Source organism: Canis lupus, chromosome 20, assembly GCF_011100685.1.
Source record: "Canis lupus familiaris isolate Mischka breed German Shepherd chromosome 20, alternate assembly UU_Cfam_GSD_1.0, whole genome shotgun sequence".
In the NCBI taxonomy this organism is placed as follows: domain Eukaryota; kingdom Metazoa; phylum Chordata; class Mammalia; order Carnivora; family Canidae; genus Canis; species Canis lupus.
The window spans coordinates 48,303,204-48,317,923 of NC_049241.1; the positions used below are offsets into that span (position 1 = coordinate 48,303,204).

General features: G+C 43.2%; 1 protein-coding gene across 1 annotated transcript in view; it reads right to left on the minus strand.

Moving 5' to 3' along the window:
- The window catches only part of LOC484898 (adhesion G protein-coupled receptor E2), a 43,009-nt gene extending 29,818 nt beyond the window's left edge, over nucleotides 1-13,191 (minus strand). The window contains exons 1-8 of the mRNA XM_038565312.1: nucleotides 13,075-13,191; nucleotides 11,183-11,236; nucleotides 10,833-10,949; nucleotides 8,662-8,817; nucleotides 6,504-6,650; nucleotides 6,363-6,409; nucleotides 6,160-6,237; nucleotides 5,603-5,780 (exon numbers count right to left, since the gene is read on the minus strand). Coding sequence (XP_038421240.1) covers nucleotides 5,603-5,780; nucleotides 6,160-6,237; nucleotides 6,363-6,409; nucleotides 6,504-6,650; nucleotides 8,662-8,817; nucleotides 10,833-10,949; nucleotides 11,183-11,236; nucleotides 13,075-13,144 — 847 coding nt within the window. The 5' untranslated portion in view covers nucleotides 13,145-13,191. The remainder of the gene's footprint in view (nucleotides 1-5,602; nucleotides 5,781-6,159; nucleotides 6,238-6,362; nucleotides 6,410-6,503; nucleotides 6,651-8,661; nucleotides 8,818-10,832; nucleotides 10,950-11,182; nucleotides 11,237-13,074) is intronic.
- Nucleotides 13,192-14,720: the final 1,529 nt, after the last annotated feature.

Here is a 14,720-nt window from a genome sequence, read left to right on the forward strand (position 1 = left end):
GCTCATCCCATCAAGTGCCCCCCTCACTGCCTGTTGTAAATGTAAAAAAAATTAGCAAAACATTAGGAATAATTTAACCCAAGGGGGTTCAAGACTTGTACACAGAAAACTACGAAAAAAATTAGAAGTGAAATACCCTAAGTAACTGGGAAAATATTCATTATTCATAGATTAAAAGGTTTAATATTATTAAGATAGCAATATTTCCCAATGAGCTCTAAAGATTAAATACAATTTATATCAATATTCCAACAATTTGGGATCCCTGGGTGGCGCAGCGGTTTAGCGCCTGCCTTTGGCCCAGGGCGCGATCCTGGAGACTCAGGATCAAATCCCACATCAGGCTCCCGGTGCATGGAGCCTGCTTCTCCCTCTGCCTGTGTCTCTGCCTCTCTCTCTCTCTCTCTCACTGTGTGCCTATCATAAATAAATAAATAAATAAATTTAAAAAAATTATTCCAACAATTTCTTTTTTTTAGTGTGTTTCTTTTTTTTAACAAATTTATGTTTTATTGGTGCTCAATTTGCCAACATATAGAATAACAGCCAGTGCTCATCCCGTCAAGTGCCCCCCTCAGTGCCCATCACCCTGTCACCCCCACCCCCCGCCCACTTCCCCTTCCACCACCCCTAGTTCATTTCCCAAAGTTAGGAGTCTTTCATGTTCTGTCTCCCTTTCTGATATTTCCCACTCATTCTTTCTCCTTTCCCCTTTATTCCCTTTCACTATTTTTTATATTCCCCAAATGAATGAGACCATATAATGTTTGTCCTTCTCCGATTGACTTATTTCACTCAGCATAATACCCTCCAGTGCCATCCACGTTGAAGCAAGTGGTGGGTATTTGTCATTTCTAATGGCTGAGTAATATTCCATTGTATACATAGACCACATCTCCTTTATCCATTCATCTTTCGATGGACACCGAGGCTCTTTCCACAGTTTGGCTATTGTGAACATTGCTGCTATAAACATTGGGGTGCAGGTGTCCTGGTGTTTCATTGCATCTGTATCTTTGGGGTAAATCCCCAGCAGTGCAATTGCTGGGTCGTAGGGCAGGTCTATTTTTAACTCTTTGAGGAACCTCCACACAGTTTTCCAGAGTGGCTGCACCAGTTCACATTCCCACCAACAGTGCAGGAGGGTTCCCTTTTCTCCGCCTCTTCTCCAACATTTGTTGTTTCCTGCCTTGTTAATTTTCCCCATTCTCACTGGTGTGAGGTGGTATCTCATTATGGTTTTGATTTGTATTTCCCTGATGGCAAGTGATGCAGAGCATTTTCTCATGTGCATGTTGGCCATGTCTATGTCTTCCTCTGTGAGATTTCTGTTCATGTCTTTTGCCCATTTGATGATTGGATTGTTTCTTTTTTTTAATTTATTTTTTATTGGTGTTCAATTTACTAACATACAGAATAACCCCCAGTGCCCGTCACCCATTCACTCCCACCCCCCGCTCTTCTCCCCTTCTACCACCCCTAGTTCGTTTCCCAGAGTTAGCAGTCTTTACGTTCTGTCTCCCTTTCTGATATTTCCCACACATTTCTTCTCCCTTCCCTTATATTCCCTTTCACTATTATTTATATTCCCCAAATGAATGAGAACATGTAATGTTTGTCCTTCTCCGACTGACTTACTTCACTCAGCATAATACCTTCCAGTTCCATCCACGTTGAAGCAAATGGTGGGTATTTGTCATTTCTAATAGCTGAGTAATATTCCATTGTATACATAAACCACATCTTCTTTATCCATTCATCTTCCGTTGGACACCGAGGCTCCTTCCACAGTTTGGCTATCGTGGCCATTGCTGCTATAAACATCGGGGTGCAGGTGTCCCGGCGTTTCATTGCATTTGTATCTTTGGGGTAAATCCCCAACAGTGCAATTGCTGGGTCATAGGGCAGGTATATTTTTAACTGTTTGAGGAACCTCCACACAGTTTTCCAGAGTGGCTGCACCAGTTCACATTCCCACCAACAGTGTAAGAGGGCTCCCTTTTCTCCGCATCCTCTCCAACATTTGTTGTTTCCTGCCTTGTTAATGTTCCCCATTCTCGCTGGTGTGAGGTGGTATCTCATTGTGGTTTTGATTTGTATTTCCCTGATGGCAAGTGATGCAGAGCATTTTCTCATATGCATGTTGGCCATGTCTATGTCTTCCTCTGTGAGATTTCTCTTCATGTCTTTTGCCCATTTCATGACTGGATTGTTTGTTTCTTTGGTGTTGAGTTTAAGAAGTTCTTTATAGATCTTGGAAACTAGCCCTTTATCTGATACGTCATTTGCAAATATCTTCTCCCATTCTGTAGGTTGTCTTTGAGTTTTGTTGACTGTATCCTTTGCTGTGCAAAAGCTTCTTATCTTGATGAAGACCCAATAGTTCATTTTTGCTTTTGTTTCTTTTGCCTTTGTGGATGTATCTTGCAAGAAGTTGCTGTGGCCGAGTTCAAAAAGGGTGTTGTCTGTGTTCTCCTCTAGGATTTTGATGGAATCTTGTCTCACATTTAGATCTTTCATCCATTTTGAGTTTATCTTTGTGTATGGTGAAAGAGAGTGGTCTAGTTTCATTCTTCTGCATGTGGATGTCCAATTTTCCCAGCACCATTTACTGAAGACACTGTCTTTCTTCCAGTGGATAGTCTTTCCTCCTTTATCGAATATTATCCAAGAATAATTTCTTTAGAAATGGACAAGTCAGGGCAGCCCGGGTGGCTCAGAGGTTTAGCATTGCCTTCAGTCCAGGGCGTGATCCCGGATCGAGTCCCACATCAGGCTCCCTGCTTGGAGCCTGCTTCTCCCTCTGCCTGTGTCTCTGCCTCTGTGTGTGTGTGTGTCTCTAAAATAAATAAAATATTAAAAAAAAGAAATGGACAAGTCTATCCTAAAATTCACAGGACATTCCAAGGGGCCCAAATACCTAAAACAATCCTGAAAATGAAAACCAAAATTGGAATACTTACACCTCCTGATTTCAAAACTGACTACTAACCTATAATAATCAGAACAGTAGTAAATAAAAACAGTGAAAGGGATCAAAGGGGAAAGGAGAGAAAATGAGTGGGAAATATCAGAGAGAGTAACAGACATGAGAGACTCCTAACTCTGGGAAATTAACAAGGGGTAGTGGAATGGGAGGTGGGCAGGGGAATGGGGTGACTGGGTGATGGGCACTGAGGGGGGCACTTGACAGGATGAGCACTGGGTGTTATACTATATGTTGGCAAATTGAACTCCAATAAAAAAATGCCCCAAAAAAACCATATAGAGCAATAAAATGAAATTGAATGTCCAAAAATAAACCCATACTTCTGTAATCAATTGATTTTCTTTTTTAAAAAATATTTTATTTATTTATTCATGAAAGGCACAAAGAGGCAGAGAGAGAGGAAGAAGCAGGCTCCCTGTGGAGAGCCTAATGTGGGACTCGATTCCAGGATTCTGGGATCATGACCTGAACCAAAAGCAGACACTCAACCACTGTCACCCAGGTGCCCCGATCAATTGATTTTCAACAAAGGATACCAAGACTCTTCAGTGGGAAAAGAAAACTCTCTTCATCAAATGGTGTTGGCACATGTGGATATCCACTTGCAGTAGAAAGAAGCTGGAACTCTACCTCGCACAACACACAAATATTAACTCAAAATGTATCAAAGGCACTTGATGGAATGAGCACTGGGTGTTATACTGTACGTTGGAAAATTGAATTTAAATTTAAAAATGTAAAAAAAATGTATCAAAGACCTAAATTTATGAGCTAAAACTAGAACAGTTAGGAAAAAAAATGCAGATGTAAATCTCCATGGCCTTGATTTGGCAATGGATTCTTACAGAAGACCCCAAATGCACATGCAACAAAAAAGACTTCATCAAAACAGAAGCATTTGTTCATTAGAGCAAAAAGACCATGAGAAAGTGGAAAGACAACCTATGAAATGAAAAAAAAATAGCAAATCACATGTCTCATACAGTCTACTATAGAATATATAAAGAATTCTTACAGCTTAAAACCAAGTCAAACAAAGAATTATTTTATAAAGGCAAAGGACTTGAATAGACATTTCTCAAAAAAAAAATACTGATATTCAACAATCACATGAAAAGATGTTAAATATCATTAGTCATTTGGAAAATGCAAATCAAAACCATAACAAGATATCACCTGACATACACTATAAAGGCTATAAGAAAAAAATGTTAAGTACCAAGTGTTGCTGAGAATGTGGATATTGGAACTCTGTGTGTTCTAGGTGGGGATGTGAAATGGTGCCTCCATTTTGGAAAGAGTTTGGTGGTTCCTCAAAAAGTTGGTTGAACACAGAGTGACCTCAATGCTGAGAAATTCCACTCCTATGTATATATGCAAAATGCTGAGAACAGTTATTCAAAAAAACCTTGTCCACCAATATTCATAGTAACACTATTCAAAATAATCAAATGGTAACAACACAAAAGTCCGTCAGTTGTATATGAATGGATATACAAAAGGTGCTGTATCCACAATGCTGGAATTTCCATAAAAAGGAAAGAAATACTGACACATGATACAACATGGATTCACCTTGAAGCCATGATGCTGTGTGAAAGAAACTATGATTCTTTCATATAGATATGAAATGCCCAAAAAAGGCAAATCCATAGACATAGAAAACAGACTGGTGGCTGTCAGGGGCTGACAGAGGAAAGATGAGAAGGGACTGCATAGTGGATACACTATTTACATTTGGGGTGATGAAAATATTTTCGATGGAGGTGATAATTGTACAACTCTGGGTGTATGAAGTACAACTAAATTGTACACTTTGTTCAAAATGGTGAATTTTATGTTACATGAATTTACCTCAATAAAATAAGTCATACTTAAATATCAAATAATAGCAAATGGATATTCTTAAAATTTTTTAATTATCTCCTTTTGAAGATGTTTCTCTTTGGTTATCTTAAATTCTTCACTATAATTATTTCATTTGCTGATAATTTACATTAAAATGAAAATGTATTTGTCATTTCTAATGGCTGAGTAATATGACAAATACCCACCATTTGCTTCAACGTGGATGGAACTGGAGGGTATTATGCTAAGTGAAATAAGTCAATCGGAGAAGGACAAACATTATATGTTCTCATTCATTTGGGGAATATAAATAATAGTGAAAGGGAATAGAAGGGAAAGGAAAAGAAATGAGTAGTAAATACCAGAAAGGGAGACAGAACATAAAGACTCCTAACTCTGGGAAACGAACTAGGGGTGGTGGAAGGGGAGGAGGGCGGGGAGTGGGGGTGAATGGGTGATGGACACTGAGGTGGGCACTTGACAGGATGAGCACTGGGTGTTATTCTGTATGTTGGCAAATTGAACACCAATAAAAAATAAATTTATTATTAAAAAAATAAAATAAAATAAAAAATAAAGTATTTAAAATTCAAAAAATAAAAAAATAAAATGAAAATGTATATGATTCAAGGTTTATTCATTTCTTTTTAACCTCTTAATTGGTTTATAACGCTATACACATGTTCACTCCCTCCAGTGAGGTTGGGGGACAAATGAGGTGGGGAACAGGCAGAGCAGGAGCCTGAGGCAGACCCCAGCACTTACCTGTGCCTGCAGATGAATTGAAGTTCAACAGCCCATTGGGCAGGGCCTGGCTTACATCTCTCAGGACATCTTCCAGGCCAACCAGCAGGTTAGTGGCCACATAGTGCTGTTTTGAGTGAGGCAAGGCCTCCAGATCTCCCGGAGTCTCCAGCAGCTCATCCACCCCCCATATGAGTTTCTAGAGGGATGGGGACACAGTGAGCCATGAAGACCCTGCCCACTCAGCCCAAGAGCAGACCCTGGAGATTCATTGGTAGACAAAGGTGGTACTGGATCAGATTCCCTGGGTCTTTGCCCCTGCAATCCAGCCACACACAGTCAACCCTTTCTCACAAATTCCAAGAATGAAATTAGCCCAATGTCCACAAACAGCAGGAAGAAAAGTTATTTATGGGTGCAGGTGGGTGTTAACAATGAGTACCAATGTCTGCATATCTGCTCTTCCCACCCACTCTGGGAGAGATGGGGCCTCAGAGAGGCAGCATTTTGTTGGGGCTTCCTGCTCCCAGGCCTCTATGGGATGCCTCCACCTTGCTTCTCCTGGGGTGTGCCCTTACCTGGATGGTTTCCTGAGCCAAGGCTGGCTTGAAGTCTCTGCGCAGCTCTTGGACTCTTTCAAAGAAATTAGAGAGTCTCTAGAATAGAGATGAGAGAGGTCAGAGATCCTCACGTGTGGATGTGGGAGCCTAGGGGAAATGGGTGAATGAGATGGGCTGCACAGAGGGATGCCTGCCTTCTGGTCCCTACTGGGGCCACTCACATGGCTCTTGATTCCAGGGGGTGGGGTCCAGGTGGGGAAGGATATCTCTGCAGGGGATAGAACAGATGTTCATTAGGTGTGAGAGTGTCTGTGTTTATGTCTGTATCAGGGGCAGGTCTGGGGTCAAGTGAGACCAGGTACCTTCACAGGTGGTGTTCAGTTGCTTATCCTGGAATCCAGGTTTGGGCTCCCAGCCCCGGCGGCAGCGGCACTGGTAGGAGCCCACAGTGTTGACGCAGACAGTGGAGTAATGGCACATATGCTGCCCAGAGCTGCACTCGTCCACATCTGGGGGCGCAAAGATGGGAAACAGAACACCTTTCCTCTCCATGCCCTGCTCCTGTTTCCTGTGTTAGTGTCTCCCATTAATGGGAGGTGATATCACCTGCTGACCCCACATCCTGGTGATGCAGGGCTTATAGGAAGTTTGTGGAAGCCTGACACCTAGCATGTGATCCCTGTACTGATGTGCAGGTTGTGAATATAGAAATACCTTTGTCCCAGTTAGTAATTAGCTGCTGCCTGGGGTCTCCAAGGAACCTGCTCTTTGGTACCCCAGCTCCTTCCCCAGGAAACTCCAGATCTTTTCCCATCCAGCCTCAAAGGAATTAATGCCTGGTAGGGCAGGACACCCCCAGGGTTCATGCTGCTTGGTTTGTGTGGGTGTCACTGAATATGTGATCAGATGTTCTGAGTGTGTGTCTCCAGGATGTGGCATCTGAGCTCTGGACCTTCACAGACGGTGCTGTTTGGGCCATTGGGGGATCCAGGAACCGGCTTCCATCCCAGGTGGCAGTGGCACTCATAGCCACCGATGTTTTTGAGACAGTGTGTGGAGTTGTGGCATGGGTTCTGCCCTGAGGTACTTTCATTCACATCTGAGGAAAGCCAGAGGGTCATAGTGTCCTCCCCTGACTGAACCCATCCTTTCTGTCCTTCTTTCAGACTCTTTAGCACTTCACATCAAGAATACCACACACATGTACCAGCCACCTAGCCTGTCAATATAAATGTAATGATAGCATTTTCCTCTGTAAAAACTCCATAATTTCCTTGCAAAGTGGACATGGGACAACCAGGAATATGTGTCATTCCAGACAAAGCTGAGTCTCTTCACATATAGTGCAGATTGTGTGGGTAGATAAAGGGGGGAGGCTGTGATGGGAGGTTGTGGGAGGTTGTGACACTGAGATGCCCTTGTGTTGACTGATGGGGGCTCGGGAATGGCACCAATGCTGTCCCAAGCTGCATCCCTGTCCTTATTAGACATATCCCAGAGGGTCAGCCCTGCCCTACCCAGGCCAGGTTTCCTGTCTCCTCACTGCCTGCACCGAGCACGCACCATTCCTGAAAGTATGGCTGCCTCTCCACTGCCAAACCTCCTCATGGCAGCTTCCTTTAAGATGGGCTCAGCAGAGACATTATGCTGGAACATACATGCTCTCAGATTGTGAAGTACCTTGATGCCATCTCTCTTTTGCTTTATGAAAATAAAATGCCAACTAGATATTTGCACAAAGGATACAAAAACCTGATTCAAAGGGATGCATGCACCTTGGTTTTTATAGCAGCATTATCAACAATAGCCAAACTATACAAGAGTCCAAATGTCCATCAACTAATGAATGATTAAGGAAGATGTGGTGTATATATCAATGGAATGTTACTCAGCCATCAAAAAGAATGAATTCTTGCCATTGCAGTGATGTGGATGAAGCAAGAGTATATGATGCTAACTGAAATAAGTCAATCAGAGAGAGACAAATATCATATGATTTCCCTGATATGTGGAACTTAAAAAACAAAACAGATGAACATTAGGGGGGAAAAGAGAGAAAACAGACTCGTAAATATAGAACACAATCCTCTGGTTGTGTCCCTCCAGATGGGATGTGAATGGGAGGATGAGCTAAATAGGTGATGGGCATGAAGACAGGCATGTATCCTAATGAGCACTGGGTGTTGTATGGATGTGATGAATCACTAAATTCCATACCTGAAACTAATATACTAGTATGTTGACTAAAAGGAATTTAAATTAAAACTTGAAAATTTAAAAACAATTAATTAATTAAATAAGAGGGAAAAAAAGAAAAGAAGATGCCAAGTGGCAAGGAGGATATTTAAAAATTACAGGAGTGACCAGGAGTGACCCTCTTGAGAAAGTACTGACTCTGGGAATTTGGAAAGGGACATTATACCAGGTAGATGCCCAGGGTGTTCTCTGATGCCTGGAGAAAGTGGGGTGAGTGATCCAAACCTCACTGATGGGCAGATGGAAGGTGTGGGTGGTTCCTACCTCGACATGTGTTCTCAGTCTCATTCATGAATGTCGTTGCCCCAGAAGCAAGCTCATATCCCAGGCTGCACATGCAGTAGTAGCTCCCCTCTGTGTTCTGACAGTCTGCTAACCGTCCACAGGATACCAACGGAGGTGGTCCACACTCATTGATGTCTGGAACACAACAGGGCAAAGGGTCACCTCCCAAAGGTGTTAGTTCCTGCAGGGCAGAGGCCTGACCTCCAGCCTGACTCTGCCAAAGGGACTGGAGAGAGCTCAGCTTGCAGGTGGCATTCCTGGAGCAGGTCTGAGCTGGAGCCAGCTGCTCTAGAAGGCCTGCTACCTTCTCTGCTCATCTCTACTCTCTGGTTGGGTCTGAGGACACCTAGATTCAGATACTCTGTTGTTTTAGAATGGGAGCTATGAGGAGGTCTGCATCCCCTTCTGCAGGCCTTGTGAGGTGGACGAAAGCACTATAAATCTGTTTACACTATTGTGGATGTGGAGTTGGGCTCCAGTCAGGGTGACAGTGGCTCTGAAGCCCACTCTCGATGTTAAGTCAGTGAAGGGAACCCTGGCTGGGTGGTACACATCATTCAACCTGAGGATGAAGCCAGGTGGTCAGGCCCCTGCCCGTTGATAGTTTCCACCTCCAATTACTCATGGTGACCTTAGTACACCTCAGAGTACTCATCACCTGCCCCCCCCTCCAAGCTCTCAACATCAGGCATTTTCAAGAAGCCTGAGGATGTTTCTGGAGAAGACTTGCTACCTCCAACCCTGGAGGAAGTTCCTCTTATCAGAGCCCATCGCAGATATGAAATGAGGAAGCAGCATGCAGTTCTCACAGCTGAGTCACTGCGGGCATTTCTGGAATCTTATCTCTGTCTGTTCTCTAAACATGAGAGCAAAGATTCCCTCCAGCAAGGTTTTCTTTGAGTAACTTCAGGACCCACAGAGCTGGGGCCACACATCACTGGCTAAAAATAACTGTTCAATAAGAATCTACAAGACAGGAATGTATCAAAATGCAGAGACAGAATGTTTCTTCTGTACATTCCAATCAGGAAACCAAAGACTTTCAGAGCCTGAAAGGACTCGTGGCATCACGCTGAGTCAGGGCAGGCAACTTGTCTCCTCCAGAGCAGTTTCCCACCAGAACTCCTAGACTTCCCTTCTAAGGTCCCAGGTCCAGGCTTGAGTGTCAACACCAGGACATGGCAGGATGTGGGAAGACACACCTGACACATTCATATTCACCCCCACCTGGGGAATGAGACTGACCTCTTCTCCTCTCAGATGGTGGCAATGGCTGGACATCTGTCTTCAAGGTTGTTGGGTGGGGTGGGGTGGGGTGGGGTGGAGTGGGAGACAGGTGAGAATGAGGTGTGCAGGAGGGGAAGACACAATGATGAGAAATTCTCAACCTGACAGGTGTGCTCCCAGAAAGGACCTGGGATCCAGTCACACCAGCCATTTTCCTTTGTTATTAATACGTATGCATCCAAGATAATTTTAATTAATGAAGAGTATTTTTTGTATAAATACAGTGCAATTTGCTTTTTCTCCATTTTTATTGTAAAGTTCACATAACATAAAATTTATCACCTTAACCATTTTTAGTATTAATCTCCTTTTATAATTTGTGTTGTTGAAGAATAAAATCTCAGTTTTCAACCCAGATCTAGTTCTACCACCTGACTAACTACGGGACCTTGGACAGGTCAGTCAATCTCTTTGAGTCCAAATTTGATCATTTAAAAAACCACGTAGCTCTGCTTCTCTCATTGGTCTACTGTGAGGAGGAAGGTGGAAAATCTTGACTGTGAGAGGGAGGTACATGTTCCACACGAGTTCATGCTAGAAGAAGAGCCTGAGCTTCCAGGCCTTGACTGTTTCTTCCCTCTCCTTACTTTCACAACCTCTCGCCTTTCCTTGTGCTATGAGAATCATAAAGTAATAACAGCAGTGACCATGATAATAGCTTGTGTTTAACAGTCTGCTCTGTACTAGTCTTTACCTGTCCTGCTCACACATAAATTTTAAATCTGATTCCATCCGTGGGAGGTAGGTACAATGATTATCCCCAACTTACAGGCAAGCAAACTGAGGCATAGAGAGGAGAACACCTTCCCCCATCACCTCCATCCACCATCTCCATCCCCCTCCAACACTCCAGGCCCCTTTACCATCACAACTCCCCCGGCCACGGAAAATCTCCCCAGATGAAGAATTGAATCCCGGAGAGCAGCGACAGGCGTCACCATTGAAAATAGTGGATTTCGGAGGGCAATGGCGAACAGAGTCTGTGGAGGCAGAGGGTGTGGGGACAGAAACACAGTCAGAAGCCTCAATAAATGGAGGGAACCAGCTGCCAGCTGGGGGTCCAAGAGCAGGGGAAGGTGGGTGGAGGAAGAAGAGGGATAGCTGCTACTGGAATAGGAAAAGACAGACAACTCTGGACATTTGAGAAGATAGAAACAATTTCTGTTATCTGCAAAACACCAGAGCCTCAGTGGGGCTGGCTAGGATGACTTACCACTATTTATTTGGGCTCCAACACCCAATGCCAACAGCAGCAACATCAAGAGTCCTAGGGCAGAAAAAAACAGAAAGATGACAAAAAGAGGAGTGGAGCTCCAGTTTCAGTTCATGTCCGCATGGTCATTGCATTATGGTTGGTGGCTCTGATGCTGCAGCCTATGTTTCTTCCAAGGCTCTTGTAATTTATGAAGATTTCAGGACCAGTTCTCTACCCTCCCTCTCCCCAGATTCTGCAAGGAGTCAGTCACCAACAGACACCATGCCTATGGAACCTCCATTCTAAAAGTAAAGGGACAGAATAAACACAGATGATATCAGGGACACAACTTAGAAATTCCAGCCTCTCCCAGGGACACGTGGGTGGGTCACTAGGTTTAATGTCCAACTTTCACTTTCAGTTCAGGTCATGATCTCATGCCTTGGGAGATCAAGCCCTGCATCAGGCTCTCTGCTCAGTGAGGAGTCTGACTGGGATTCTTTCCCTCCTCTTCTAACCCTCCTTCCCACTCAAGTATATAAACCATTTTAAAAAGAGAGGGAGAGGGAGAGAGAGAGAGAAGTTCCAGCTTCTCCCAATGGAGGCAGTACACCTTGAAGCACAAAGTACTCAGATTGTTGTGTTATGCCCATACCCAAGTTCTTGGTTCTCTGGCAATGGCGGAAATCTACCCCAAGCATTTCTCTTCCAGGATCAATCCCCCCTACTTAATATACATATTTCAGGGAACACAAGAAGAGTGTGGGTTGGAGGATCAGACAGCCCCAAGTCTGAGTCCCAGCTCATAGTGGTTTTGGCCAGGCAGAAAGCCCGGAGTCGTGAGACGGGGAATTGATGACAGGTAAAGGGTGAGAACTATACCACTGGCAGGTCAAGACACAATCTCCTGGTTAAGTGGCCTCTCCAAGTGGAGTACCCATGGCTTCTATGGTTCCTTCCTAGTGAGCTCCTAGCTCTCCTACAGCACACTGAGGACACAGCCTTTCCCTTTCTCTCCCAGGCTGGTCCTGAGCAATGGGTCACCAGACAGGCCTCGTGGTATGAACCCGTTGAAGGTAGGAAGGAATCAAAAAAAAAAAAAAAAAGGAAGGAATCTACCCCACAGGCAATCATGACCTGGCCACCTGTTAGAATCTGTCATTCCATTCATGGGAGGCATGATGTTGCTGTGAAGGTGGGTTTTTTTAAATAAGAGTAACACTGAAGTCAGTAAACTCTGAGTCAAGTGGATTACACTCCATCATGTGGGTGGTCCTCGCCCAATCAGTTACAGACCTTAGGAGGAAAAAAACTGACTTCCTCCAAAGAAGAGAGAATTCTGCTTCCAGACTGACTTCAAACTCGAGATGCAACATCAGCGTCCCTGAAAATATGCCTGGGTTTCCAGCCTGTCCTACAGATTTTAGACTTTCCAACTTTAACAATCTCATAAACCAATTTCTTAAACTAACACATTCTCTCTCATCTCTCTCTCTCTCTACACACACACACACACACACACACACACACACACACATACATATATATCTACACACACATTTACATCTCTATACATATGCGCACATATACACATATAGATAGACCAAAACTTGGTTCTGTTTCTTTGGAGAACCTGGTTTAATACAGACTGTAAAATGAGAAAGGTCTGAAAAGTATCCGAGTGTGCCTAGAAAAAAAATTTCACCAACTTCCTTCCTTGAGAACTTAGTATAATTAAATTAATACCATTCCTCAAATTTTATCCCTGTTCTCCCTTACAGAGATAGTAGAAACAAACAGTGAAAAATAGAGCAAAAACCAGAAATAAAGCAAAGAACAGAGAAAATTCTCATGCTGCATAGAGTTCTTGGTTGCTTTAGTTGCCTTATGCCAATTGTAATTCTGCCTACCTGGCAGCAACCTTGGATGCCCATTTCTCTTGGTGCAGACACCAGTGAGCACAGCCACAGAGGATGCCATCTGGACTTGATCTGTGTGTGCTAAAAAGACTTCTGTTTACTTGTGCGCTAGATGAACTGACTTAGTAAACTGCTGGTCTGGAGGTTTCTTTCCCCTGTTTCCTCATGATGAACATCTCTGAAACTCATACTTCTCTTTTTAAGTATTTCCTTCGCATTACCAATATTCACGTAGAAAGCTTCCTTGATGGCTGTTCTATCTTTTTTATATAGGAAGACCTCTCAAACACGAAGACTCATTCCACTAGTGTCTTTGCCCCTACAAGTTCTGTTTTTTATCTATTTATTGTCTATTCACAGACATCTTTATTTTTAAGTCTTTATTTTGAAATAAGTGTAAGTTGACAAGAAGTTTCAAAAACAATAACCAAGGTCTTTCACCTGGTTTCCTGAAAAAGATACATTTTAAATATATATGTATTTTTGTAATGATACTCAAATATCTAAATCATGAACAAGGGGTAGTGGAAGGGAAAGTGGGCGGGGGATTGGGGTGACTGGGTGATGGGCAATGAAGGGGGCACTTGGCGGGATGAGCACTGGGTGTTATGCTGTATGTTGGCAAATTGAACTCCAATAAAAAAATTTTTAATAAAATAAAATAAAATTCTGATAAAATGGGGGGAAAAAACTTGACAACAGCATGATACACACATACTCTTCTGTGGCATTTTATCACATGTGTAGATTCCTGTAACTGTCACTGCAATAAAGTAGATAAGTATCCTGTCAACACAAACCTCCTTCTCATGTGACCCCAAGATCCCTAAGCCCTGTCTGGTCTAGAAACAAGATGTTTTTGCTCTTCAGCAAAACTCAACACAGACTGAGATTCGTATTTTTTTTTGTATATTTTTTATTGGAGTTCGATTTACCAACATATAGAATAACACCCAGTGCTCATCCTGTCAAGTGACCCCCTCAGTTCCCAACACCCAGTCACCTCATCCCCCTGCCCACCTCCCCTCCCACTGCCCCCTGTTCATTTCCCAGAGTTAGGAGTCTCTCATGTTCTCTCACCCTCACTGATATTTCCCACTCATTTTCTCTCCTTTACCCTTTATTCCCTTTCACTAATTTTTATATTCCCCAAAAGAATGAGACCATATAATGTTTGTCCTTCTCTGATTGACTTACATCACTCAGCATAATACCCTCAAGTTGTATTCACGTTGAAGCAAATGGTGGGTTTGTCGTTTCTAATGGCTGAGTAATATTCCATTGTATACATAAACCACATCTTCTTTATCCATTCATCTTTCAATGGACACTGAGGCTCCTTCCACAGTTTGGCTATTGTGGACATTGATGCTATAAACATTGGGGTGAAGGTGTCCTACCGTTTCACTGTATATGTATCTGTACAGCATACAGTAGTGAAATTGCTGGGTCATAGGGTAGTTCTATTTTTAACTCTTTGAGGAACCTCCAAACAGTTTTCCAGAGTGGCTGCACCAGTTGACATTCCCACCAGGAGTGCAAGAGGGTTGCCCTTTCTCCACATGCTCCTCAACATTTGTGGCCACCTGTCTTGTTCATTTTCACCATTCTCATTGGTGTGAGGAGGTATCTCAAGG